The sequence below is a fragment of the Sciurus vulgaris genome (assembly GCF_902686455.1).
Source record: "Sciurus vulgaris genome assembly, chromosome: 2".
Taxonomy (NCBI): domain Eukaryota; kingdom Metazoa; phylum Chordata; class Mammalia; order Rodentia; family Sciuridae; genus Sciurus; species Sciurus vulgaris.
This window is the reverse complement of record NC_136462.1, coordinates 70958393-70984946: the sequence shown is the minus strand read 5'-3', so window position 1 is coordinate 70984946 and position 26554 is coordinate 70958393. Positions and strand designations below refer to the sequence as shown.

General features: G+C 33.0%; 1 protein-coding gene across 5 annotated transcripts in view; it reads left to right on the top strand.

Annotated features, from left to right (window-relative positions):
• The window catches only part of SCFD1 (sec1 family domain containing 1), a 102844-nt gene that overhangs the window by 27920 nt on the left and 48370 nt on the right, over window positions 1-26554 (top strand). For all 5 annotated transcript variants that reach the window (XR_013761864.1, XM_079127229.1, XM_079127231.1 and 2 more), the window contains 8 exons: window positions 26-115; window positions 1687-1742; window positions 2742-2827; window positions 5253-5352; window positions 15498-15637; window positions 18510-18600; window positions 19186-19259; window positions 19922-20003. Coding sequence is in view for 4 of the 5 variants with exons in the window: in XM_079127229.1 (XP_078983355.1) it covers window positions 26-115; window positions 1687-1742; window positions 2742-2827; window positions 5253-5352; window positions 15498-15637; window positions 18510-18600; window positions 19186-19259; window positions 19922-20003 (719 nt within the window). In the remaining variant the exon portion in view is untranslated. The remainder of the gene's footprint in view (window positions 1-25; window positions 116-1686; window positions 1743-2741; window positions 2828-5252; window positions 5353-15497; window positions 15638-18509; window positions 18601-19185; window positions 19260-19921; window positions 20004-26554) is intronic.

Below are 26554 nucleotides of genomic sequence, written 5' to 3'. Positions count from 1 at the left end.
TTCTCCTTTTCCTGTGTCATTTTAGCCATTAATAGGCCAGATATCACAGACACAGAAATGGAAACTGTTATGGACACTATTGTTGACAGCCTCTTTTGCTTTTTTGTTACACTGGGTAAGTTTTCAAATCTTTCTGGCTATTTCTTCAATGTAAATTAATTGTTTAACGACTCATTTTAGTCAACACTACTGTTATATGATCCTTTTCTCCTATCTGAATTTGTAGTGGCTCTGCAATTAGGATACATTATATAAAAACTTCTTCTAATAACTTCATATTGTTATTCCTCTAGAATTGGCATTCAGCAGATGGTTTTAGTAGTCACCCTAGATATCATGGTAATGTGACTTTTTTATATATTATGTAAATGGTTTGATGGTAACTTCACAAATTGCCTACTAGTTTTCTTTTAATATTTCATTACAAAAAATTTCAAACATACTTCTAAAAGTAGAGAGAAATGTGCCTGATAACTATTAGGAGAAATGCCAGAGCTTCTAGAAAACACTAAATTTGTATGTAGTACTAATCCATCTATGCTCTAAAAATTTTAAGCGTTTATTTGGATCATTTAAAATTACTCTTAAGTTACATTGTGTTTAGTATATAGCATATAACTTTATGCTTCATTGTTATTAATAGATCTGTTTATAAGCCTGATTACAGTTTTTAATTGTATAGACATAACAATTAAAATGATAGTGACAGTAGTTTAATAAACTTTTGATTTTTCAAATGAGAAAAATTGAAGAAAAGATATCATATATAGTGTAGGATTTAAGAATTTGTTTGCAAATTTTAGGGCTCCCTCCTTTCATAAATTTTTCCGTTTAACTTCCAGCTCAGAACTGAGATCTTTGATTTCTCACCTCAGTAATCTGTTTTCTGCTTAGTCGTTCTTGTCTGGGTCATGTAAAATGGAAAGTACCCTCAGGACAAAAGCTGACCAAACATGTAGCTCCCTTTTTTTTTTTTTTTTTTTTTGGGGGGTGGGGTGGTGCTGGGGATCGAATACAGGGCCTTGTGCTTGCAAGACAAGCACTCTCCCGACTGAGCTATCTCCCCAGCCCCGCAGTTCACTTCTTTGAAGAGTTTTAATTCTATTAAAGTATTATTTAATACTTTTTAAATTAGTATTTTTTAAGAAAAAAATTACAGTTCTTTGTTGTTAATTGGTAAAATAAAAAATCACAACTCCAAACTGCTAAATTAGCTAAGTTCTTTTGATTTTTGAGTCAAATTAAACTGAAATCTTCAAGAGTAAACTTATTCTTTGAAAATACCTGCAAGAGATCAAAATGTTGATTTAGTCAATCCATTGGGGAGGGGGTGAGGAATCAGTAATACTGATTAGATTGCTTAAAAAAAACATTTTTTCCTGAGTCCCTGTTTTCTTTATTAATGAGAAGGTTCACTTCTGAAATACTGCTTTTACTCTTGAGATCATAAGTCCTTTTATATAGCCAAAAATTATATACATCTATTTATTATATATTATTTTATTTTGTTTTGTTTGGGTTTTGTTGTTCTTGTTATTGTCATTTTTTATTTTGGCAAAGTATATATAACAAATTTACCATTTTTAAATTTTTGTTTTTATATATGTTATGTTTTGATGATGTATTTTATAAGCATCCATTTTAATTATGAGCCAAGATCATTGCTAATATTTATTGTTAAAATAGGTGCTGTTCCTATCATCAGATGTTCAAGAGGAACAGCAGCAGAAATGGTGGCAGTGGTAAGGTTATGCAAATAGTACTTGAGTATAAATAATACTGTGTGAATTGTTTCCCTGTAAGTACCTCAGTTGGTTTTAGTAATATTAAGCATTTGATTTCTGTAGGCTATATATTTAAGTACCAATGACATATTTTTATTTTATTACATTGAGATTCCACAGAAGATAAAAAGTAATCATTTTGTACTTCTGTCTGATAGTCCAAGTATTTACTCCAATGTACTACTCGAACCTATTTTGTTTTTTACTAAAATGTAAATTCCTTATTCAGCCTTGTCTCTCCAAGTAGTAGTGTACACTAATTTTCCTCCAAAATCATTTAATAGTTAACTTTAAAAAGCAATATTTATTGTGAAACATGACCATTTTTAAAATAATGAAGTACATTTTAAAGCTGTCCCATTCTTGGAGTAAAATAGTCAGTACAAGTTGAACATTTCACAAATTTTCTTTAAAGATTTAGGGGAAAAAAGAAAGAATTTCTGAAAAGGAAAGAGGGAAGTGTTATGGTAAGACAGAGGAAAACACATTAACATTTTGGGTCTTTTATGAATCACTGACCAATGGAGGTCTGTTTTCCTTTGCATACTCCTTTTCCATTCTGGGGCCTATAGCACCCTGGCACTACTCTCTCCACTCCCACCAACCCAGATGAACATTTTCTCCATGTAGACATCTTCTTTGGTACAACAGAACCATGTTTAGGGAGAGAGCGTGGGTCGTTATTGCAAAGTGTTTCCTGTACCTAAAGTAAAATTTGTCTGTGAAAAGTGCTTATTCTTGAAATGACCTGAGGCATTGTAGAATAGACTTTGGTATTTTTCAAGTGAAAATTATAATGATATTAAAATAGTTAAGAAGCTAAAATATTTGAATTTTAGAATTGCTATTTTATAAAGAAATTCTAAGTTTCTTGGTTATGAGACTTAAGAATAAAGTAAATTACCCTGCATAAAGTTAAAAGAAAGTGTTGAGTTAATCTAAAATTTGATTTTTCAGAAACTAGATAAGAAACTTCGGGAAAATCTAAGAGATGCAAGAAACAGTCTTTTTACAGGTGACACACTTGGAGCTGGCCAATTCAGGTATTATGTTAGTTAAATACTTATAGGACTGAAAACATGTAGAGGTTTTGTTATTTTTCTTGTATAATAGAATACCCTTATTCTTGTAGTAAGAATTTTTTACTCAGAATTGAGGTTTTGACTCAAATAGTTTAATAAAAAAGGACTTGTTTATTCAACTTATCTTTTTTTGGTAAAAATTTCTGTTATATTTTATCATCTGTAAGAGAAATTTTTCTGTTTATGTGACTTTGAAGGTCCAAACTATTTCCTTTCAGTTATCATTAAATCACATGGTAATTTAAAAAGTGAAAAACTTTTAATACTTGTTTCTACTTTTATTATTAAATTTCTGTTTTTACATTGAAATACTAACAGCTTACACTTGCAAAGTATTTCTGTCATTGCTAACATTTCTAGCATGTGTAAGTAATGCTAAAGTCACTGACTGCTTAATTATTAGTGAATAAAAATACTAAAACCCTATGCATTATGGCACATTTTGATTATTAGTAGTAATGGACAATGTTGAAACATAGTAAAGAAACCTGTCCAAGTGACCAGGTTATTCGTTTTGTTTCATTTTTGTGGTACTAGAGACTGAACCCATGGGTGCTCTATCTTTGAGCTACATCTCAGCACCCCTACACACACACTTTTTTTTTTTTTTTTTTTTTAATTTTGGGACTGGAGCTTGCTAAATTGCCCAGACAGGCCTTGAACTTGCTCTTGCCCCAGCACCCAAATATCTGGAGTTACAGGCATGCACCACTGTGCCCAGATGCTAAGAATTACTTAAGAGATAGTATTTTGAGAAAATTAGTTCTTATTCCCACTTAGGTGAACTAATGAATAAAGGTACTAGGTAGGAGGGAGCTATCCAGTGAAATAATTGCCCTCTAGCAATAAAATTTCACTATAAATGTTCATATACTTTATTTCAGTTCAATTTAGATGACTCCTGTAGCCTTATGCTATAATTTGTAGTTCACTCTAACTTTGTGTTTCAAGTGCTTGACCATCTCTATTCTCACATTATTTTAAATTGTTCTCTGATTTCATTGCTGGTCTTAAACATTCTTCAAAATTTTTCTCAGTAAGCAGATCTGAAACATAAAATTTTTACCTGTTTTTTTTTTTTTTAACAGAAATAGACATTGTATCATCCTTACTTAGTAGTTCCCTTTTTATACTGCTGTAGTGTAGGCCATAGAAACCAATATCAAGGCACTATTTTTTTGCATAATTTTTAAAAATCTGTTCACATCATAATATACATATTTCTTAATTTGTTAAATGCATTTTATAATTATTTTAATCAGCTACTTGTTGGACCGTTGTTAAATGTCCTTCAATCTACCCATAGGCTAGTGATTTTCAACCAGGACACTTTTTGTCCCCCACAAACATTTGGTCCAGAAACCAAATGTGACAAACATTTTGTCACAGCTAGGTAGTAACATGCAGTGTTAAACTTCCTATAAGACAAACCTCCATATTGCCAGTAGTGCTAAGGTTAAGAAACCCTGCTGTATACCATCCTTCCTGCCCTTCCACCTATCTCTGAAGTAACCAATAATAACAAGAGGTGACGGTGCCACTGTAACTGCCCAAAGTCCATACAGCTAGGAAGGCCACTGACCTATGCCCAGAAAGGTATAATGAGTTAGTAAAATGGTCAGAGTTCTCTTGCAAGAAGAAATGTATATACCTAATATACTCAGATAGCAATGACTTTTGAAACATGGAGTGTACTTCTGATAACAATACTACCTCTAAACAGTATCTCTAAAACTTCTATAGATACCTGGTAACCAAACGACTTTGTGCCTCTGTTTGCTTTAAATGTAGTCTGTTCCACACCTAAATTGTAATAATGAAGTATGTATGCCTTGTCTGTTAAGGGAGTAGTTATATAATTAGGTACCATTGTGGCATGCTTTCTTCCACTTAGTATATTATAATGGGGTATGGTTTTTTGAGACTCTTCTCTAGAGTCCCCTATTTCATAGAAAAAAATTATAATTTATAACTTATAAAACTTTCAAACATCTGTGTAAATTTATGAGAGTCTACTTTTTCATAATTTTCCCTGAATCTGACAGTATTTGTTCCTTTTTGCCTTTTTTTGAAAATGTGAAATTTTTATCTGAGAAGACCAACAACTTATTTTAACTACAAAAATTGTTTTGTAAAAGTATTTGTACAGATTATGTACTTGAAAAAATTCCTTTAGTAATATAGTCTAACATTATATATAGGTTCTAAGTAATCCCAATCGTTACCCTAATCGACTCAATATATTCAAAAAATATTTTAAAGCAGAGTATTATGGTATTCAAAATCAGCATATTTTTATCAAAATAACATATATTGCAAAGTATTAGAAAAGTTTAGATGTTTGCACTCCCATCAACTTTTATAATTCTTTAAAATATATTTACAGCTTCCAAAGGCCTTTATTAGTCCTTGTTGACAGAAACATAGATTTGGCAACTCCATTACACCATACCTGGACATATCAAGCATTGGTGCATGATGTACTGGTAAGAGACTAAATAATAGCACTAATTTTTGAAATGTAGTAATGTTCATAGTGGTATGGCTACAGAAACAAAGTTGTGAAGGATAAAGCTGAAAAATATGAAAAATAGGTGATGTCAATGCTAGAGAATAGTGAAGAATTGAAGTTCTAAATTTATGATTCTTAAATTATAGGGTAAATTCATGGTATTGTTGACAATGATTGGGGGGTAGGAATAAAGGAAAATGAGCAACCATCTTTTTTAAAAAAAATTTTTGATAGTAAAAAAACTTAAAAATGTGTTTTCCCTAGGGGAAAAAAATCTATAATTTCCCCCATTTCTCTAGGAATCAGTTAAACTTCATTTTATGATAAAATAAATAACATTTTTATGTTATACCATGTTCTGAAATAATTCCCCATTGTCTAATTTTATGCTTAAAATTTTGTATTTATTCACACATATGTTCATCATTTAAACATTGTGTTTAGCATGTAATATACACAGATAAATAAAACACATCCTCAATCTTCAAAGGCAGTGGAAGGAAAGAAAATATAGTCACAAGTAATTTCTATCAAGACCCTATAATAGGATGAGAATAGTCTCCATTTGATAGAAAATCAAGACAGAAGTTTAAGAATTTGAACCCAAATCATTGATTGCAGCATTAACCCTGTTGTTTACTAACTCCTAGCCCAGACTTCGATTATATTATTTAACAGTGTCATTATTACAAAGATTGCCTGGAATGCCATATAAACAGGAAATGAAAGACATGCAATAGATGATTTGGCATAATGGTTCATTTCTTTGAAATCTGGATATTGCTTTAAAGGGTTTATTTTCAATAAATCAACTTTAGGATTACTGGCAAAAATTGGCCATTCTACATAATTCTCAGTCCTGGGATCCTAGGCCATGACTGTAGAATGCCAAGGAAACACCAACTCGTAGAGAAGGCAGAAAGAATCAGAAGAACTACCAAATTAAACCCCAAATAAGATATAGAAGCTAGTGGTAGTAGGTAAACTGATTCAGTTCAACCTGTATTGAGTACCTACTATTTATTTATTTATTTATTTTGCCATGCTGGGGATTGAACCCAGGGCCTTGTGCTTGCAAGGCAAGCACTGTACCAACTGAGCTATCTCCTCAGAGTACCTACTCTTTAATAGACATTCTAGACCCTGATTGCAGCAGTAATGAAGACAAAAGTACTCTTCCTGGAGCTTACATTCTAGTAAGAGATAAGAAGTAAAATAAACAAAACATATTTCAGAAGGCAGAAAGAGCTCTGGAGGAGAATAAAGTAGATGATGGTGAACATGATTGAAATTTTTTAGTAGGGAAGATCTCTCTGAGGAAATGATGTTTGAGAAAAGATCTAAAGGAGGTAAGGGCATGAATAGCTATAGCTATATGGGAAAAGAACATTTTAGGCAGAAGGGCTCCAGATATGTTCAAAAGATGGGAAGGTAGCCAGGTAGCTGCACTGAATGAAGTGAGAGACAAGGTTAAATAGGACAGAGGAAACAGTATGGTACAAGACATCATAAAGATGTTGACTTTTAATTTGATAGAGAATGGAAGCAACACACCATTTTGAGTAAAAGTGACTTCTAGTGTACATTTTAAAACTATCGCTGTAACTCCCCTGCTGAAAATAGACCCCTTTGGGGCATAGGAAAAGGAGGAGTTAGGAGGCTATTGGAATTATTTAAGCAAGAAATGATGGCAGCTTTCTGCAGGATGGAGATGGTAAGAGTAGGATTACCTGTTGACTATACAGTATAGAATTGTTGGTGAGTTGGATTTGGAATCTAAGAGAAAGACCTCAAAGTTGACTCCAAAGTTTGGATCTTTGCAAATGGAAAAAAATGTTCATTGGATGGAAAAGAAATGGAAGGGGCATAAGATGTTTAGTTTTGGACATGTTAAATGTGGAAAGTCTATTAAGATGGTCCAAGTGTACATGTTGAGCAGATGAAAGTAAGTCTGGTGTTCAGAAGAAAAAAATCTGGTTTAGGAAAATAACTTTAGGGTAAGGTCGTCCATGTATAGATGCTATTTTTAAAGTCAAGAAACAAAATGAAATCACCAGGAGAATGATAGAAAAGTGTGAGGTCCAAAGAACTGAACTTGGAGGCACTTTTATGTTTAGGAGCTAGGTTGATGGGTAAAAACCAGCAATGTGGAATGAGAAGAACTGATCTGTTTTGGTTTGAAAAGCTAATAAATTGTTACAAGGTGGAGACAGCAGTAACAGATGGCTAAGAAGTCACCATTGCGTGCAGCAGTGTCAGGTTCATTTAGTGACTTGGTTAAAAGCAGTATTCCACGGTGTGGGGGTAAAACACTGACCAATGTGGCTTAAAGAGAGATTGGAAAGAGAAACATTGTAAAACCTTTAAAGATTTTTTTCTGTATAGGACAGCTGAGAAAGGCAGTGATTGCTGGATGGGTAATTTGAGAACAGAAAAGATTTTAAATGAGAGAAATTACATTTGTGTACCAGTGAGAATGATCAAAGAGGGACTGAATTAAAGCAAATTATAGCCCGTACTTTTATAATTATGTCAAAATAAATCCTAATGTTATATGTAACTAAATAGAAAAAAAAAATGATAATTTTTTTTTTAAATGTTAATGATGCAGGAGATGAGAGTGTCCTTTAGGTGGCAATGGTGGGTAAGGTAGACCAGGATTTCTCAGCCTTGACGTTATTAACATTTTGGACCTGATTATTTTTTGTTGTGGGGCTCTCCTGCACTTTAGCATCAGCCCTGGCCTCAACCCTCTTTAATTGCACCAGTAGCACTCCCTAAGTTGTGACAACTAATATGTCTTCACACATGACTAAATATAGCAGGGGCAGGGGGATGCCTAGAAGGAGCATATTGCTCCATTGAGAATCACTATTATAGGCTAGTGATGAGAGTTTCAGAACTAGAGTTGTTTTAGGGAAGAGGGCAAGTAAAGGGTATTGGAGTAGCAAGGAAGATATCTAACCCAGTCCCAAGTCCCATGATGGAGCTGTGTAAGAGATTAAAATGTAATTAAAATAAAGTCTGTAAGGGCTAGCCATTTGGTGTTCGCTTACAGCAAAAATGGTACATAAGTTTAGGGGTGGCCATGTTCAAAATGGGAGATTTTGTTAATGACTGAGTGAGTTCCAGAGGTTATAACAAAAGAATTTCAAGAGTTGGATATGAATGGGAGATGGGATATGAGGGTGTCAAAGGCTAAGGAGTTAATGGACCTAATGAGAAAGTCTTGATAGTCTCAAACCTTACTTGGTTTGTGGGGTTGTGACTGTTGGGTGGGAGCAAGAGGTGAGGGTCTTAGTAAGAGTGTACAGATTAGAGGTCACCTCTTCACTCTTGCTGATTGTGGAACAGAAGCTACCCAGATAACTGAGATATTTAGGGGTAATTTCTAATTCCTGAAATTGAAAAGGATACATAACTTAGGACAAAGATTCCTCCAAACTGAACAAGACCAATACAGGTGCTTGCTGAGGTTTTCACTGTTCCAGAATGAAATGAGAATAATGAGTATGAAGTGATTTTAAACTGACCATCATACTGATTTTTATTTCCTACTCTTTAAAATCAAAATATCCTTTTACAAATAAATGGAAAAGTAGACAGTAGAGTTGTTTTTGTTTTAATCTTCACATACTAAAATGTCAGTCTTTGAAGAGTTTGGTTATAATAAATTGCACAATTTACAGTGACCTTATTATATTCATTAATTTTAAAGCAGTTTCTAGATGTGAACAAACTGAGATGTCATAAATGATAACCATGCTGTTGTTGGTTGATTTTTTTTTTTTTTTTAAAACCACTCCTTTTTAAAGTTTCTTCAGTGCTTTTAAAATTCCTAATAATTATGCCCTTTGCCGCCACAGGATGGAGTAAAAGTTCTAGATCAGAAATGTTAAATGTTGCAGTTTGCTTTATTTATCAAATACTTTTGTCTAGAAATCTGGACCATTGGTAATTACTTATATATTAGACCTTGGAATCAATAATGAAAATTTAGACATCTTCCCTATGTGTCAGAAAGATGCTTGTTTTTATTTATAATAGGAAATACACCCTCTGATGAAGAGCTTTGCAATGCCCTTTTCCTTTACCAGGACATAAGAAGCAAAATTTTAATAATTAGAAAATAGTGATTCCTTTTTATTATATCTTGGTTATGGGAGGGGTGGATTTGATTGTTAACTGTAAAGAGTGCTAATTACCCTCAGTCAAAGATGGATATTTCATCTTAATATCTTGTCTTTTCAAATCTTGCAATTTCTTTTTATATCTTCTTGTCCTCTGCTGCTTTTACTATTTGAAACATTAAATCAGAATTTATACTAAAATATATAGGCACTTTAATAAAATACACATTTTTGCTGCTCAGTACAACAGAAATTGGTTTTCAAACATTTATTTTTAAAAGATTATCAGAAAATCAAACACCCCTTCTCTGAAAGATGTGTAATTGTAATGCTGTAGTATAGATTGATACTTTGGGTCCACGGTTGATGTTCTTTAGTTTTGTTTTGTTTACTCCAGATTTATTTTGAGTTGCATGCCTCAAATAGTTTATAAGATTCCTGTACTACATTTTTTAATTATTGCTTCAAACTTTTCAATATATTTAGACAAGGAAAACAAAAATTGAAACCAAAACCTTTCAGTTATTTTTTTAAAAGCAGATGGTAGAAATGTACCTTTCTTTTTGTGAAAGTACTGCTTGTTTTAATCAACAGTTGCCAAGTGCACATTGACACTTTTACAAAAAATTACCTCCTACGAACTAGGCTATAATAGTAGCTGCCCAAGAGGTTTTATAGTAATAAAAAATAGCAGATCAAAAGAACATCAACTGTGGATACTCAAATAACAAATAAAGGAAAATAAGCTTTTTTCTTGTAACCCCAGCAGCTCAGGAGACTGAGGAAGGAAGATTTCAAGTTCCAAGCCAGCCTCAGCAACTTAGTGAGACCCTGTCTCAAAATATTTAAAAAAAAAAAAAAAAAAGGGCTGGGATACTGGCTCAGTGGTTAAGCACCCCCAGGTTCAAATTCCTGGTACCAAAAAGAAAGAAAACTAAAGACCAATATCCTTTATGAACATAGATGCAAAAACAGTGCATAACCACTAAACCACATTCCCAGCCCTTTTTATTTTATGTTTTGAGACAGGGTCTCACTAAGTTGCCAAGGCTGGCTTAGAACTTGAATCTTCCTTCCTCAATCCCCTGAGCTGCTGGAGTTGCAGGAAAAATGCTTGATTATTTTCCTTTATTTGTTATTTGTTAATTTTCAGAATGAGACTATAACAGTCTATAAAGGATGTCGGTAAGGTGGTTGATCTTTTGAAATATTTTATGAACTCATACATTTTCATATTTGAAATATATAGCTATTGTAGTCATTCATTTTAATGTACAAATTGGCCCATCTTTGGCCCATCATGGCCTCAGTGTCCTCTTGGCATGACCCCATTAGTGTTTGTTAGCTTACTTATTTAGGTATTAAAAATTTCCTGACTCATCACATTCATTTTCTCTCCAGACTTGTTCTCAGCCATTTCCCTAAAAACACTGGTTTCTTTAAATGGTAAATAGTGTTTAGATAACATAATATGGATTACTAGAGCTGTTAATTCTACTGGAATATCTTTGCTTGTAGACATTTTCAGTGGTGAGAAAATAGTATTTTACAGCTTTCTCATTCTTTAGGAGAGAACCCATTTTGTTATAACTTTATAATAGTAATGTAAAGTTATAAAATTACAGTAATGACATTGATTTTTGTACACAATATAAAAGAATCAGTGTAGATCTCATCCTTTTTCATCTTAATGAGTATATTTTAATTCTCGTTTTACTTGAGTTTTATTTGACAGACTGGTTTGTATGAGCCAGAGAAATCATGATCGTTATGTAAAGCAGAAATTATAGAATTTAAAGTCCATGCCTTGTCATCGTGAATTTTGTTTCTTGAGTCTCTCAAGAGAACAGTGTTAGTAGAATTACAGATATATACAGTTTTAGCTGGAAGCCCATTATATTTAATATGAATAATATCTGTTGTGGAGTGATGGATGGCAAATAATGTGTAACTTACAGTTCTCAAAGCTTCTAGACTCTTCTCATTGAGCTCTGTAGTTATCCATGCTCATTGAAGTAGGAGATTGCTTAATAGTTGTATCTAATTGCTTTCTCAGTAAGAAATAGAATTTCAGTTTCTAAGAATTTCCTCTAAATTATGTTTTTCAAGGCATAATCACTATTATTCACCTGGAACTGGTTCTGAAGCATTCAGGGACTTTAGAAATAAATGTAGGCTGCATTTTGCTTAGGAACGTGGTCTCTAAAATCTCCCCTCATGGTTATTAGTTTTAGGAAAGAGCTTTGAAACATTAATTTTTCACATAATGTTTTAATTTCACCCCCCCAAAATTTGAAATAGTTACATGCAGTGCCTTTACAGTGAAACCCTAATGTATTAGTCTACTGAATCATATCTTGTTTTTTAATTGCCCTTGGCAAGAGGCAATTAAATTAAGCTCTTAGTTTCTGTTTTTTCTCTCAGATACTCAAGTCTGAAGATTTAGAAGGGAAAGTATTTGCCTATTCTGGAGAAAATATACATAAGTCATCATACTTTTTCTTTATCATTTCTTCTCTCACTGATGTTATCCCTAGTCCCCAGACTGACTCTTAAGATTCTCATATTAATTTTCTCCAGAAAGTCACACTCCTTTTTGGAGTTCTCCTGAGGTTTATGTGCAGGGATAACAGGTACTCATCTTCAAATGATTGAAGATGCAATCCTTTACTTAGGGCAAGTTAAGAGCCAGACCCTTGCGAAATGGTAGAGCTGCTATGTGGTTTCCTTTCCTGTGTGTTCCCTAGTTTTATGTTTATACCTGTATTGTGTTTTTTTTTTTTTTTTTTTTTTTTTTTTCTTTTTCTTGTTGCTTATTTTGATAGTTCAAGTTAAAGGGTCTCCTTAATATGAACTGATGTCACCTAAATGTTAAAAAGCATTGGTTGCTGATATTTGATTTATGGCTCCAAACTACATCTTTTTAATCACCTAGCTGTTTAATGATGACTATAATAGTTTTTGGAGTTAAAGGGGTAGTAAATTCTTGCCAAAATAAAAATTTTTATTTTAGTTAGCATTTTTCACATGTGTATATAAACCTCAGCTCTGCATAAATAGGTGTCACCTCTCTTATCCAAAGGTAGTTGTGTTAACATTAGCCATCATTACTGTACTGATCTGCTTTAACTTGTGAAAAGAAACAAGACTATTGAAGGTAGTTCTAGATATTTTTAACATTTCCTGATGGGATATTTTTCTTTTAACCAGGGATTAAACCCAGGGGCACTTAACCACTGAGTTGCTTAGGGCCTCACTAAGTTGCTGAGGCTGGCTTTGAACTTGTGATCTTGCTACCTCAGCCTCCCAAGCTGCTGGAATTACAGGCATTTGCCACTGTGCCTGGCTCCGATGGAATTTATTTTTATCTGGGATTTTAGGCAATACTGACCAGTCTTTTAAGTCAGGAAAATGTGACTATCAGAGGAAACAGATTAGACTCTACCATTCCAACCAATTCTGTTGTCTTATTTGTATATAATGTTCAGTTGCGTTAACATGATTGAGTACAGCACAGAATGTTCTAGTTTCTCAGTTTTGAAGATGGAAATTACTTTTCCTATTTTGCCTTGCTATTATGCAAACAGTGGAAATGTTCTTGCTGCTATTATGTTATTTCTCAGAACTCTTAACATCTTTTATTCCTTTATCATTGTGTGTTTTAAGTATTCCATCAATACTTAAGTAATAATGTGCTCTCCTATTTTTAGAGCAATAATTTTACTAACTAGTTACTTCTGTTTTGAATGAACTGTGTCATCACCATGGAAATTGTACTTCACTAGAAATTCTTAGTACAGCTTAACTGTTTAAAGAGGTTTCCATTTAGTATCTTTTTTTTTTTTTTTTTTCCCCCCCCCAGTGCTGGGGATTGAACCCTGGGCCTTGTGCTTGCAAGGCAAGCACTCTACCAACTGAGCTACATCCCCAGCCACCCTTTAGTATCTTTTCTGTTCTTAGATATTTTTTAAAAGCTGGGCTTCTTCTCAGATATACTTTAATATCTATTTATAGTTCATATTGTTTAAAATGCTTTTCCACAGTTGTGCTTTTTTTATTTTCTTCCTATATTAATTGATTTGCTGTGCAAAGTAAAGATTGGATAGAGGAATGAGAAACTGAGAGGAATTTTAAAAGATTTCTGATGTTCTTGACCTGTGATAACATGAGAAATCTATATGAAAGACAGTAATAACAGGTTGAAATGTGACATGATATACTCTTTTTTGTCATCCCAACCATTTATTGCAACTCTCAATAGTCTTTAAACTGCCAATTTATACCACCTAAGACTGCCCAGGTTCTACCCTGCAGGGTAGAAGTAGTGAAGGTAGTAGAGAAATATAATTCCAAGTGGCTCTGCTCTTTCTGATAGAGTATAATACTTAATGCAGTCCTCTAAAATCACTCTATCTGGGTTTTAAATCTTGGTTTTACCACATATTTCTACATAAGCTGGGCAACAAACTTCTTCCTCTATGCTTTAGTTTTTTTTTTTTTTCATTTTTGAAATAGAAATTTTATTCCTTCTGAGGATTATCTTAAGGATCGGATAACTTAATAAAAAGTGCAAAGAACAGTGTCTTGCACATAAAAGGTAACTGATCTTTAGAGATTTTTCTCTTTGATGGACTTCATCCATATATGAAAAGGCTGCCTCATTGATCTTATAATTTATTTGACAGTAATTAGATGTGTTACACCACTGGAGCAGTTGACATCTATATATTTCACACTTTTTTTTATATCAAAGGGGAAAGCTTCAAGGAAATAAGCTGTTGTAAAAGACTTATTTGAGAAAGTTTCAGGATGTACTCAAAAGATCTAGACAGTATTGAACCTTATTTTACTAGAGGAGTTAAATTGTTGTGTCCAGTATATTTAAGTTTTGCCAAGACCTAGAATAATCATTAATGTATTTAATACCTTAGGACTAAGATAAATATATTGCAATCATGATAATTTCTCCATATAGTTTCTTTCTTGCAGATAGCCATGTTTTATCTCTTTAATTCACATTCTTCAGCAGAGTTGACCCATAAAATACTACAGGTCTAATGCACAGGTCTAATGTGAGAAAGGGAAGAAGAAATAGAGAATATAATTACTTTTATTTTTGTCTATTTTATGCTTATTTTTTGAGGAAGGCAGAGAAATCAAGCCACACATAAGTAAAATTAGTCTGAAGCAGAAAAGCTTAACAACTACTGATCTGACTGGCTGTTAGAATTTATGTGAAAGGGAATGTTATAGCTTCTATTTTAATTTTAAATTTAATCAGTCAAGGGGCTGGGCCTGTGACTCAATGGTAAAGCACTTGCCTAGCATGTGTGAGGCACTGGGTTCTTTCCTCAGCACCACATAAAAATAAATAAAGATCATCTACAACTAAAAATTTTTTTAAAAAATTAATCAGTCAAGTAACATCAGAATATTAAGACTCTCCAAGAGTTTAAGAATTATGTTTAAAAGAGTGTTTTTTACTGGGAAAAAAAAACAAGCATCAGAGGCCTGTTCACGTAAATTGATGCAGCCAAACATCAACTACTACTGTGTATCCATGGTAAATATGAAGCAGCAATATCTACAGAGTTCTAAAATATATCAAGTGACAAAAAGAAGGACAAAATATATATGTATGACATAATCCCATTTTAAAGTAAAACTAAAGCTGTGTATATGCTAGTATAAATACACAAATGCAAAAATATTTTTGGAAGGATACATAGAAACTTAGCATGATTTTTCTCTGTATGTATTTGAAATTTTAATCACTTGCATCTACTACTTCCATTAAAATTCTTAATGAAAAGCACATTTGAATATAACAAAAGGTCAGAAGGATGTCTTTTCAAATTTAGATCTGTATTTTATCCTTATAAATATTAGCAAGGGCAGCAGGAATCTATGTTAATTATTTTCCTTGTGGGAAATGTTATGGCTGTTAAATTCCGAAAATAGTTTTTAAAACAGCATTACTTTTCCCTAGGATTTTCACTTAAACAGAGTAAATTTGGAAGAATCTACAGGAGTGGAAAACTCTCCAGCTGGTGCTAGACCAAAGAGAAAAAACAAGAAGTCTTATGATTTAACTCCAGTTGACAAATTTTGGCAAAAACATAAAGGAAGGTAAGTAAGAGAAATATCAGTAAGTGAAAGATTCATCTCTTAAAGAAAAGCAAAGATGTCATCTGGCCAGTTGAGTTTGTGAAAATTATCCTAAGGTCATAATGGTTCATTCACATAATGAGTGGAAGGTTTAATTAATGTATGTATAGACTTTGATTTCTTCCCAGTTCCTGTTTTTTTGTTAGTTGTTGTTTTGTTGGGACTACTTCTCATTTCAAAAAACTTATTCCATATGATTTTGAATGAAGTCATTCCTCAGATAAATAGAAGAATGCTATTTATCAACAATTATGTGAATGTTATTGTTTTTAGTTTCTAATATACCTATGTAGATGTAGATCTTTTTATAGCCTCAACATAGCTTTTCTTTTGGAACTCATTTTATAATTAGTTTGAAAAGAAGTAGGATATAGATGTGGTTCAACATGTAGTGGCGTGTGTGTGTTTTGTTTGTTTTTAATTTTTACAACTTTAAAAAAAAACTGTAGATTGGGTGTAGTGGCGCACACCTGTAATTTCAGTGACTTGGGAGGCTGAGGCAGAAGGATTGCAAATTCAATGCCAGCTTCAACAACTTAGCAAGACCCTCCCTAACTTACTGAGACCCTTTCTCAAAAGAAAAATAAGAAGGGCAAGAGATGTGGCTCAGGTTAAGCACCCCTGGGTTCAAACCCTAGTACCTGCCAAAAAAAAAAAAAAAAAAAAAAAAAAAAACCACAACTGGAAAATCACATTGCTATAACAGGGATTTGATTTTCTCTTCAGAGAAAAGAGATTGTCTTTCTAGCTATGGCAGTTTTAGGTGTTATTACTTGAAATAATATTTTTTCCTTTGAAATTCCATAGTCTGCATTTACATTTCATTAGAGAGGCATTCTTGGTGGAGGATGCAGAGTATTTTGAAGCTGACATTTCATAATAGAGAAAAGCTTAAGAGAAAAGATTCCTTAATTCAAGTATGGAAATTTTGAATATTTTTTAATGATATGTTTAGAAACAAAAGAACTTTGTTTTCAAGTAGCAATAGCCTTTTTGCCCTACAAATTGTACCGCCATAAAAATGTCAACACAAAGACACTGGGAGATAGCATAGAGTTAAATATATGACTTAAACCTCTCTGAGCTTCATTTTCTTACCAGTAAAATGGAGAGATGATAATTCTACCTTTTGCCCCAATATCTCAGCAGATTTTTAAGATTGAGACAGCAAATATAAAGAAATTAGTAAAGCCTGGGGTGGAACTCATTTCTGACAGATCCTAAAGTGCCTGATCTTAACTATTAATAATAACTACCATAACAAACTGGTTAAGATTAAATAAAATTATAGAGATAAGTACTTAACATAGCATCTGATACACAGTAAGCACTCAATAAATGTAAACAATTATTATTCTCCATTAGCTCTGAGACCTGAAAATATTCGAGATTTTGAGGATCATGGAATTCACTCAGTACATTTTACAAATGAAGCTAGGGTCTTAGAAGGGTAAGAGCTTTCCTAAAGGAGCTGGGTTAAATGCCCATGGTTGTCAGGTAAAATTAGACTGTGTTCTGAATCCTTTCCAAACTCTGCCAGTCTCTATTGGATGAAATGTGCTGATAATTAGTGAGGTATTTTCTGTTGTTAGTATTAAGGAATAGAGGCAAGGTTTTAACTTCATTGCAAATAAGATATATGACCTTTTCTTTCTTAAAGGAAAAAAGGCTTCTGGTGTTCCCTATAGCTATCCAGGAAAAATACTCACGTTAAGAATCTTTTCAGGGCTGGGGATGTAGCTCAGTTGGTAGAGTGTTTGCCTTGCAAGCACAAGGCCCTGGGTTCGATCCCCAGCATCGCAAATAAAGAAAAAAAAATCATTTCAGCCGGTCACGGTGGCACACGCCTGTAATCCCAGCTGCTCAGGAGACTGAGACAGGAGGAATGTGAGTTCAAAGCCAGCCTCAGCAATGGTAAGGTGCTAAGCAACTCAGTGAGACCCTGTCTCTAAATAAAATACAAAATAGTGCTGGGAATGTGGCTTAGTGGTAAAGTGCCCCTGAGTTCAATCCCCAGTACCAAAAAAAAAAAGAATCATTTCATCCTCAACATATGTTTTGAATTCTATGTAAATTATTGCTGAACAGCACTGGCCTGGAGGAAGATAGCAGACCTTAGACCCACCAAAACTATGATCCAAGTACTATTTTTAACAATAAGGGTACGAAAAGTACTGAGTTATGAAAGATTTTTTGGCTTTTGGTTTTTCTCTTCACAGTTATAATGCCATCATTGTAGTCGAATGCACCTTCTGGTGCTATATGTTAATTTTGATGATAATATTTAGTTGACATTTGATATACTATGACTTTGATTTTCAGTCATGTAAATATTTTATTTTTATTCTAATAGTGTATAGGTGATGGGAAAATGCAATCTCACTACTGAAAAGAGTAGAAGCAAATTTTGTATTTGTTTAGATTTGTTAAGTATTATGATACACATTTTATACTACAGGGATTGAACGCAGTGGTGTTCTACCACTGAACTGCTACATTCCTCAGCCCTTTTTTTGTTTTGTTTTGTTTTTTCTTTATTCTGAGACAGGGTTTCTCTACCTTACCCAGGCTGGCCTCCAAACTTGGTATCATCCTACTCAGCTCCCAAGTCCCTGAGATTGTAGGTTATGCACCTAAGTGCCCAGTTTATCATAAAGACTACATATATAGTTTTATTTGTGTTGAACATTCTCTACCCATGTTATATATAAAAAAAATACAGATAAGTCCTTTAAAATAATAATAAATCTTTATTGTATCTATTTCAGAATCCATACAAAAATCAGTTTTACAATGTCATACTCATTGTTTCTCTTGTGCAATATTGTTTTAGTCCATTCCCAGAAGTTGCAGAATCCGTTCAACAAGAACTAGAATATTATAGAGCACAAGAAGATGAGGTCAAACGTCTTAAAAGCATTATGGTAAGATCTTGTTTGCTTTCTAAGAATTAGGTAAGAGGCAGAGCATCTGAAAGGCTAACGAGATTGCTTTTTTCTCTTTCTCTGAAGTTAAAGGCCATTATTGCTTTATTAACAGCAAAATTACTCTCCATTTAAGCAGTCTTTTTCAAAAATATTGAGATCAAAATTTGTTTAAAGAATAATATGAAGCTATGACTTGAAAAAATATATGACTTTAGAGATGTATGTTTCCATATTCTTCATTCTGCCTTACTTTGATCCAGCTTCAGATTTCAGCTAAGTTATTTATTACTGTGTGATTGCTGGCAAGTCTCTGGAGTTGCTTCCTTATTGATCCTTAATTTACTTCTCTGGACTTGATTCCATGCTGATCTTTAATCTATATAGTCAACCATTTATCAAACTGTTGGTGACTAGAAATTTTCTGTGACTGTCAAAAGCACATGTGCTTGTTCCTCAGAAGAGTAGTTACTCTAAGTCACCTAAATTTTATTGTTTGCCAGTAATCTTAGGAATGTGTTGATTTTTATGCTTGTGCCTGGGAATTTTGAATAAATTCACTAGGACCTTTTTTTCCCTTCCCAGGGACTAGAAGGAGAAGATGAAGGAGCCATAAGTATGCTTTCTGACAATACAGCTAAGCTAACTTCAGCCGTTAGGTATGCAGTATATCCTCTTCGATGTCTTTCTGTTAATAAAATTTATTTGGGAGGCCATAAATGATTAATATTTTTAATAACAAAATAGTTGGTAAAAGCGAATACACCTATGAGCTAAAAGAACTAAATTGTGCTTTTAACATGTGTAAGCTAATTTCAGTTCCATCTTAGAGCAGAACATTGCTTCTTTGACCAACCAGAAATATGAGATGGGGATAATTTTCCTAGGAAAATAATATTATTGAGAAAGTAGGTCAAATTGTTGTTATGCCACAGTTTACTTAATTGAAGAAGTTTTTTAGTACTTTGAATGCCATCAAGAGGAAGAGAGATTTCATGTTTTAGAAATACAGGTAAAAGCATATTTCCATTAATTTGATTTTAGTCAAAATTTTGGAAGCAGAATGTGAAACAGTAAAAATAACAATATTTAGGGCCTAAATTATTTTTAAATGAGAAGCTTTCAGCTGTATTAAAGTAATACATTCTATATGTGTTCCAGCCTCTAGATTAAATTCAGTTGATAGTTTAATTTGTCATTTTGTCACTATTGCAATGTTCTGATTTTCCTTGGAGGAGAAACCAGGCATGGGTTTTATTAGAGACTGTATCATTTTCTTAGAAAATTTTATGGTTAATTTTCAATTTTTTGATACTTGTAGTTCTCTGCCAGAACTCCTTGAAAAAAAAAGACTTATTGATCTTCATACAAATGTTGCTACTGCTGTTCTAGAACATATAAAGGTAAATTTAACTTCTTCCCCCCACAGTATGACTTGGATTTTCATAGAGTTTATAATTGTACTTTGTAAGATGCTTTCATATTCGTCTCATTGATCTCTCACAGTAACACTGTGGAGTATAATTCTAGAAGGTAGTAGTATTATGTTCTTTTTTCTTGCAAATGAGTAAACTTAAGAACCCAGAAAGATAAATGATTTGCCTAAGAGATTCATTTTAATAAATAGAAATTAGAATCTGTGACATTTCTGTTATGTTGCACTGTCTTTAAACATCTCACTCCATGAATAATTAACAGTAATGCAGATTTAGAAATCTTTTTTTGCTGTAATACTATCTAAAATACATATCACATCATTTTATGTGGCTTGGCTCTAAATGTTTGGTTTTAGATTAATCTTTTAACATTAAAGCTTCCTATTTTCTCTCATTAGACTGATTTTAAAACAAATATTAGACCTTCTAAAACATTGTTATCATAGTTCTTTTTCTCATTACTTTATTCATGAATACCACATGTCAGCTTACTTAATACTCCATCAGTATTCTACTGTCATTTTTTTCTCTAGACATGGAGCTGAATTTCAATGACAAATTATGCTGAGACCCGGTTATTATTATACTAACTTCAACTTTAATATGATACATTTGAAACTGCTTAAAAAGAAGAGTATAACTGGGCCTATCAAAGATGTGGATACCACCTTGGATTTATGCAGGGGGATTTAAGGTTTTATTTTTTAATGACTTTAAAAGTCATAGAACATTGGGAAGAAACTAATATAGATAATGGACATTGTACAGCGTGGAATTTAAACCTGAATAATTTCTATTAAGCTGATAGCTTAATAGATTGCCACACATCTTGATATTGATACTTGACGTTTTTCATGTACATACAGGAGTAGAAATAAAATTATGTACTCTGTGTAGTATTTAATTGTGGTAATGTTTTCACTTCCATATGTAGTACCTCTGTAAAATGGCAAAAAGCTGTGTCTAGTACCTTTATTTGAGATCATACTACATAAAAAGAAAGAGAACATACTATATAAAACTAGGTAAAATAAAATTGCTTTATTGAGAATTTCTTTCTGTAGGAGAAAAAGTCTTTTCTTACAAGGCTAAATATGAAGACTGTGAATCTAATGCCCTAAAAAAGTAAAAATAGGGTCTATTTTACATCTGTTTAACTATAATTGTGCCCTATCAATAATTCAACAAATATTTTTTAGTATTTCTTCTGTGCAGGCACTGCGCTTAGTACTGAATGCAAATAGACAATTTACAAATTCTAGGAAGTTGTGACAATTGTTAATAGTCCTATGAGTACTTTGAGACTTAATCTGTCCTACAGATTTTCTTTGACTTAATGGGTCTTTTGTTTTGTTTTTCCATTATTAAAAGTGTATTAATTCTTATATTTTCTTTCTGACCTCAGTTCTCCCAGCTATGAAATTGGGAATATGCCAGGCTTAGCTTCTGATACCAAATTAACCAGGACCCAAAGTAACTAATTACTATACCTATGAAAAGTACAGTTTAATCATATTCATAAAACTTTACAAATTTTATTCTTCCACAAATATATATCAACATACTCTTTTAAATAAGGCAGGGTTAGAGTTTATGGTTTAAGAAAATTTTGGTTAAAGTAATGTACTTATTCAATCAAATCTGTGACCATGTGTATTAACTTTGGCCCTAAAGACAAATAGTAGAAAACAAAACAGATTCTCTTCTCTTGGAACTTATTTTGTAGTGACAATAAGCAGAATAAACAAAGTAGCAAGCAGGATAAATTCAGGCATTTAGGTGCGGTAGGAATAACAAAAAGAGTGTTATGAGGCAGTAGAAAATGACTGTGAGAGACCTGCCTATTCTGGAGTTAAGTAATTAGGGAAATCACCTTTGATGCAGTGATATTTGAGTTGAGTCCTGAATCATGAAATGGAGCCAGTTAGTGAAGATCTCAGAGACAGAGGGAATAATAAATGCAAAAGCTTTAAGACAAATTTGATGTTTGAGAATTTAGAAAAAGAATAATGTTCTTTATTGAGGAGGGAGTAATAGGAAATGGAGAAAAAAAACAATTTAGTAATTATGGTGGGAAGTCATTGGAAGTTAATGACAGGATCTGATTTATGTTTTAAATGGAGAATGGACTGGGGAGTGGTAAGTTCTGGAAATAAATATGGAAGCTGAAGACATGTATTATAACTGTGTAAGCGAGAAAGGTATTCCATAAAGTACACTTTACTCAGGAAATTCTTTGTGATTTTTTTACCATTTTACATTAATGATCTTAGGTGAGTTTTTCACAGTTTGTGTTAATAAAGACCACCTGTCCAACATAGTATAATATGCCACCATGCCTGATGTGAACAATTCTGCATGAAGAACTCTTGGTCTTATGAAAAAAATGTTTCTTCTAGGACTGCTAATTCTCTGGCAGAGTCTCTTATAATAGAAACATATTTGTCCACTCAAGATACTGAGTCATTTTATATCAAAGTTAAGGCATTTTTCAATTATTGTTTTGCTGTAACTCAATAAAGATACTCTTTTCCTTATGGGATCTGATTTATAGAAACTGCCATAAAGGACATTTGCTTTATAGAGGAAAAATAATGTCATGTATAGCATACAATATTCCTACTTGTATTATTCTAAGAAATCTAATTAATATCAAAAAAGATATTTTACATCATAAAGAGCTATTAATTTTAAATATTTATATATAAATTATGGCTGTATTTAGTAAATCATATGCATAGGAATTGCCGTGATATAACAAATTATATTATTATAGGAAATTGGGGTATTTTCTTCTGTGATGTTTCCTCACTTAATGTTGACCATTTTAAGTTCCTTGTCCTTGTCAAAACAAGCACAACTTCATTTTCATTTCTCACTACTACTAATTATAAAATTTCTTCTTGTAGTTTTCCATAACTATTAAATTACTAATTTTTATTTACTTTTAAGTGGCATGTTTATTTGTACCATTACTGTGGTACAAATCTATAGCCACCTGTCACTGGCTTAATCAAGAATAACTCCTCCATAATGTCTTGCTCTTTCACCAGAATTTCTTGACCATTGGAACCTCACTTTTTGTAAACAGTTATTCACCTAAACAGTAAATGTTTTTATTACCCAAAGTATTATGTCTTTTTATGCAAAGTTCTCAGAGCATTTCTCTTGATATTTGTCTTTATTGCAGTTTTATGTATTTTCCTTTGGAGATATCCAGAGTATTTCTGCTTCTTACATTTTCTTTGATCAGTTTAAGAAATTAAGCTTCTTAGAAATTAAACTTCTTGAGACGTCAGGCACAGTGGCACACACCTATAATCCCAGTGATTCAGGAGACTGAGGCAGGAGGATCACAAGTTTGAGACCAGCCTCAGCAGCTTAGCAAGACCTCTCTCAAAAAATAAAAGGGGACACCTCCACCCCTGCCCTTGCCTCCCGAGCACATTAAAGACCCAAAATCCTTGGGGTTGGAGGGGTTAGCGTTAGGGTTAGGGTTAGGTTTAGGGTTAGGGATAAGGAGGGTGGTAAGAATGGAGGAAGGAAGGACTGCATAGAGGGGAAAAGAGGGGTGGGAGGGGTGGGGGGAAGGGGAAAAAAATAACAGAATGAATCAAACATTACCCTATGTAAATTTATGATTACACAAATGGTATGCCTTGACTCCATGTACAAATAGAGAAACAACATGTATCCCATTTGTTTACAATAAAAATAAATAAAATAAATAAATCATAATGTAAAAAAAAAAAGATCCAAAATCCTGACTAACTCCAAATACTTTACAACTAATAAGTAGGGAAAAATCTATCTATACTTGATGAACTATGTCAAGAGTCAGCCAGACATGGCCATCATGGCTGTCAACTGCTTTGTGAAGGACTGTGAAGATCCCAATCCTTTTGATTCAGGCCTTACCAGGTAGGACCATGGGGTGCACCCAGTGGACAAGATTACAGAATATCTCTGTGAGCCCCCACCCCGCAAGTACTTGAAGGATGAAGATCCCTATGTTCGAAAAACGGCATTTTATGTGTCAAAACTCCATATCAATGCCTACGTAGTGAAAGAATAGGGATTTCTGAATTCTCTGTAGGATCTCATAGCAGATTCAAATCCTATGGTAATAAACTGCTTTTATAAAGAGAACAGTATTTAGAATGTATCCCTTTTCAAGACATGTTTAACATTAACCTGGCTTTGGGACACTGAATCACAGGTACCTATGGAAACATGACTACTGTGTACCTCTCACCCTCAATGTTTTTGAGGTGAGACAGTTGCTTAAAATATAAGCACTAAAATACAGTCTTAAAACTGTATTGTACCTATCCCTGTGTTTGCTCAAATTAAGCCAGCACTTTAATCATGAAAAAAATACATAAAATTATTAATAAAAGGGACTGGGAATGTGGCTCAATGATTAAGCACCCCTGGGTTTAATCCCCTACCAAAAAAAAAAAAAAAAAAAAAAGCACTCCACTTTGTTATGAATTTGGCAGATATTCTCAGTTAACTTTATTGATATTCTGAGAATTTTAATGACTTTGGTAGTTTACGTTGGTCTAAAGGAGGAAATTGTTGAGTACTCATTTGTTCTGAATGTTTGTTTTTAAAAAACCTTTGCTTTAGTAATTCTTTTCTTTCTAATGCATATGTGACTTTCCCAAGTTCTGGTTGTTGGAAAGTGACTTCTAGGATTACTTATGTAACTTAGAGATTTAGCCCACCTATTAAATCAGTAGTCAAACTCAATCAAATACTCTTTCACATCAAATACCTAAGATAAGGAAAAGAAGCCTTCTTGTAAGAGGAAAAGCTCTGACATCTGTGTTTCTTCTTAACGTAGTTGGCAGAGAATAAGTTGTTAAAAAGCTATGTGGAGCAGGAGTTAGTTATTACCAGATCTTCCTTGCCTATGTGCTTGTTTTACTAGAGAAAGAGGAGAGGGACTGATATAAAACTAAGGACATGATCTGAGGAGGTAATGAGGTCTGTACTCTGAACAAGGCTAGGGTTCCTACTTATGAGGACTAATTTTTCTTTGATTTAACTGCTTTATTCTTCTTAAGGGAAATTAACCTTTCAAAATAAAATAGAAATACTTAACTGATTTATACTTAATGTACACTCCAGATTAACTGGTGCCCTTTTTTCCCTCTATAAAACGTAGTAGCCGATGACCAGTCACATTGATTTCCTAACAACTCATAACTAATATACTTGCTTCTTTGTTCTTACGGGCTGAACTTTTTGCTCACCAAGTAGCTACTTGTATGTAATTTCAGTTATTTATGTCAGTTGTTAAGTGTGTGAAAAGAAGATTGTGTCAAGTTGCACATTTTAGAATGTGAAGGTAGTGATTTGAAATATTGTTTGAAATAATTATGGGTAAAAATGTCACCTATAAAATCTTTAAAAATACTATTCAGTCTCATATTGCTCTGCAGTGTCTATAATTTGTTGTTATTGTTGTTCTACCTCAAAGAAACTAAACTTGGAAATCATAGGTAATTCCTGATAGGTGTGCTTTATGAAAGAAATTTCAAAAATTTCAACCAACGAAACTATACTCAAAAGGTCTTGGACCATTAGTGATTGACAAAGTTTTATAATTTAGGTCTTAAAGACAATGTTTAAAATGTCCATAAACAACACATTTTTTATTAGTCTTTACATTAACTGACTAATTGATAACTACTACTCCTGATCACATTAGAGGTCTTTTCCTGTACTAGAAATCAGAACTCTTCTCTGGCTTGATTTTATACTAATCTGTTTTCAAATGATTTCTTGTCTGTTATACATAACAAGTGAATAATTATATGACCTTGGTGTCTTCAAGACAGAGGTAAACTATATTCTGTATCAGGGAGTCCCCATTGGACAAACTATCAGTGTCTTTGCCTCTTATCCCAAATAAGATCAGTCACTGTCAGAACCTGAAGTTTTCATTACTCCAAGTATGTAAAAGATATCTCTTAAGTTCATGTACTTCAACTTCTTACTATAAATTTTTAAATAACTTTTTTTATTCTAATTAATTGTGCATGACAGAATGCATTTTGACACATCATATATAAATGAAGCATAAATTCTCATTCTTCTGGTTGTACATGATGTAGAGTTACATAGGTCATGCAATCATATATCCACATGAGACAATAATGTCCAATTCATTCTACTATCAATCCTACCCATACCCCCTTCTTCCCTTCACTCCCCTCTGTCTAATCCAAAGTACCTCTGTTCTTCCTTAGCCATCGCCCGCCCCGCACTGTGAATTAGCATCCACATATCAGAGAAAACATTCAGCCAAATGTTCTTTGGGATTAGCTTATTTCACTTATTATGATATTCTCCAGTTCCAACCATTTACCAGCAAATACATCATTTCATTCTTCTTTAAGACTAAGTATTCCATTGTGTGTACATACTACATTTTCTTTATCCATTCATCAATTGATGGGCACCTAGGTTGGTTCCTTAATTTAGCTATTGTGAATTGAACTGCTGTG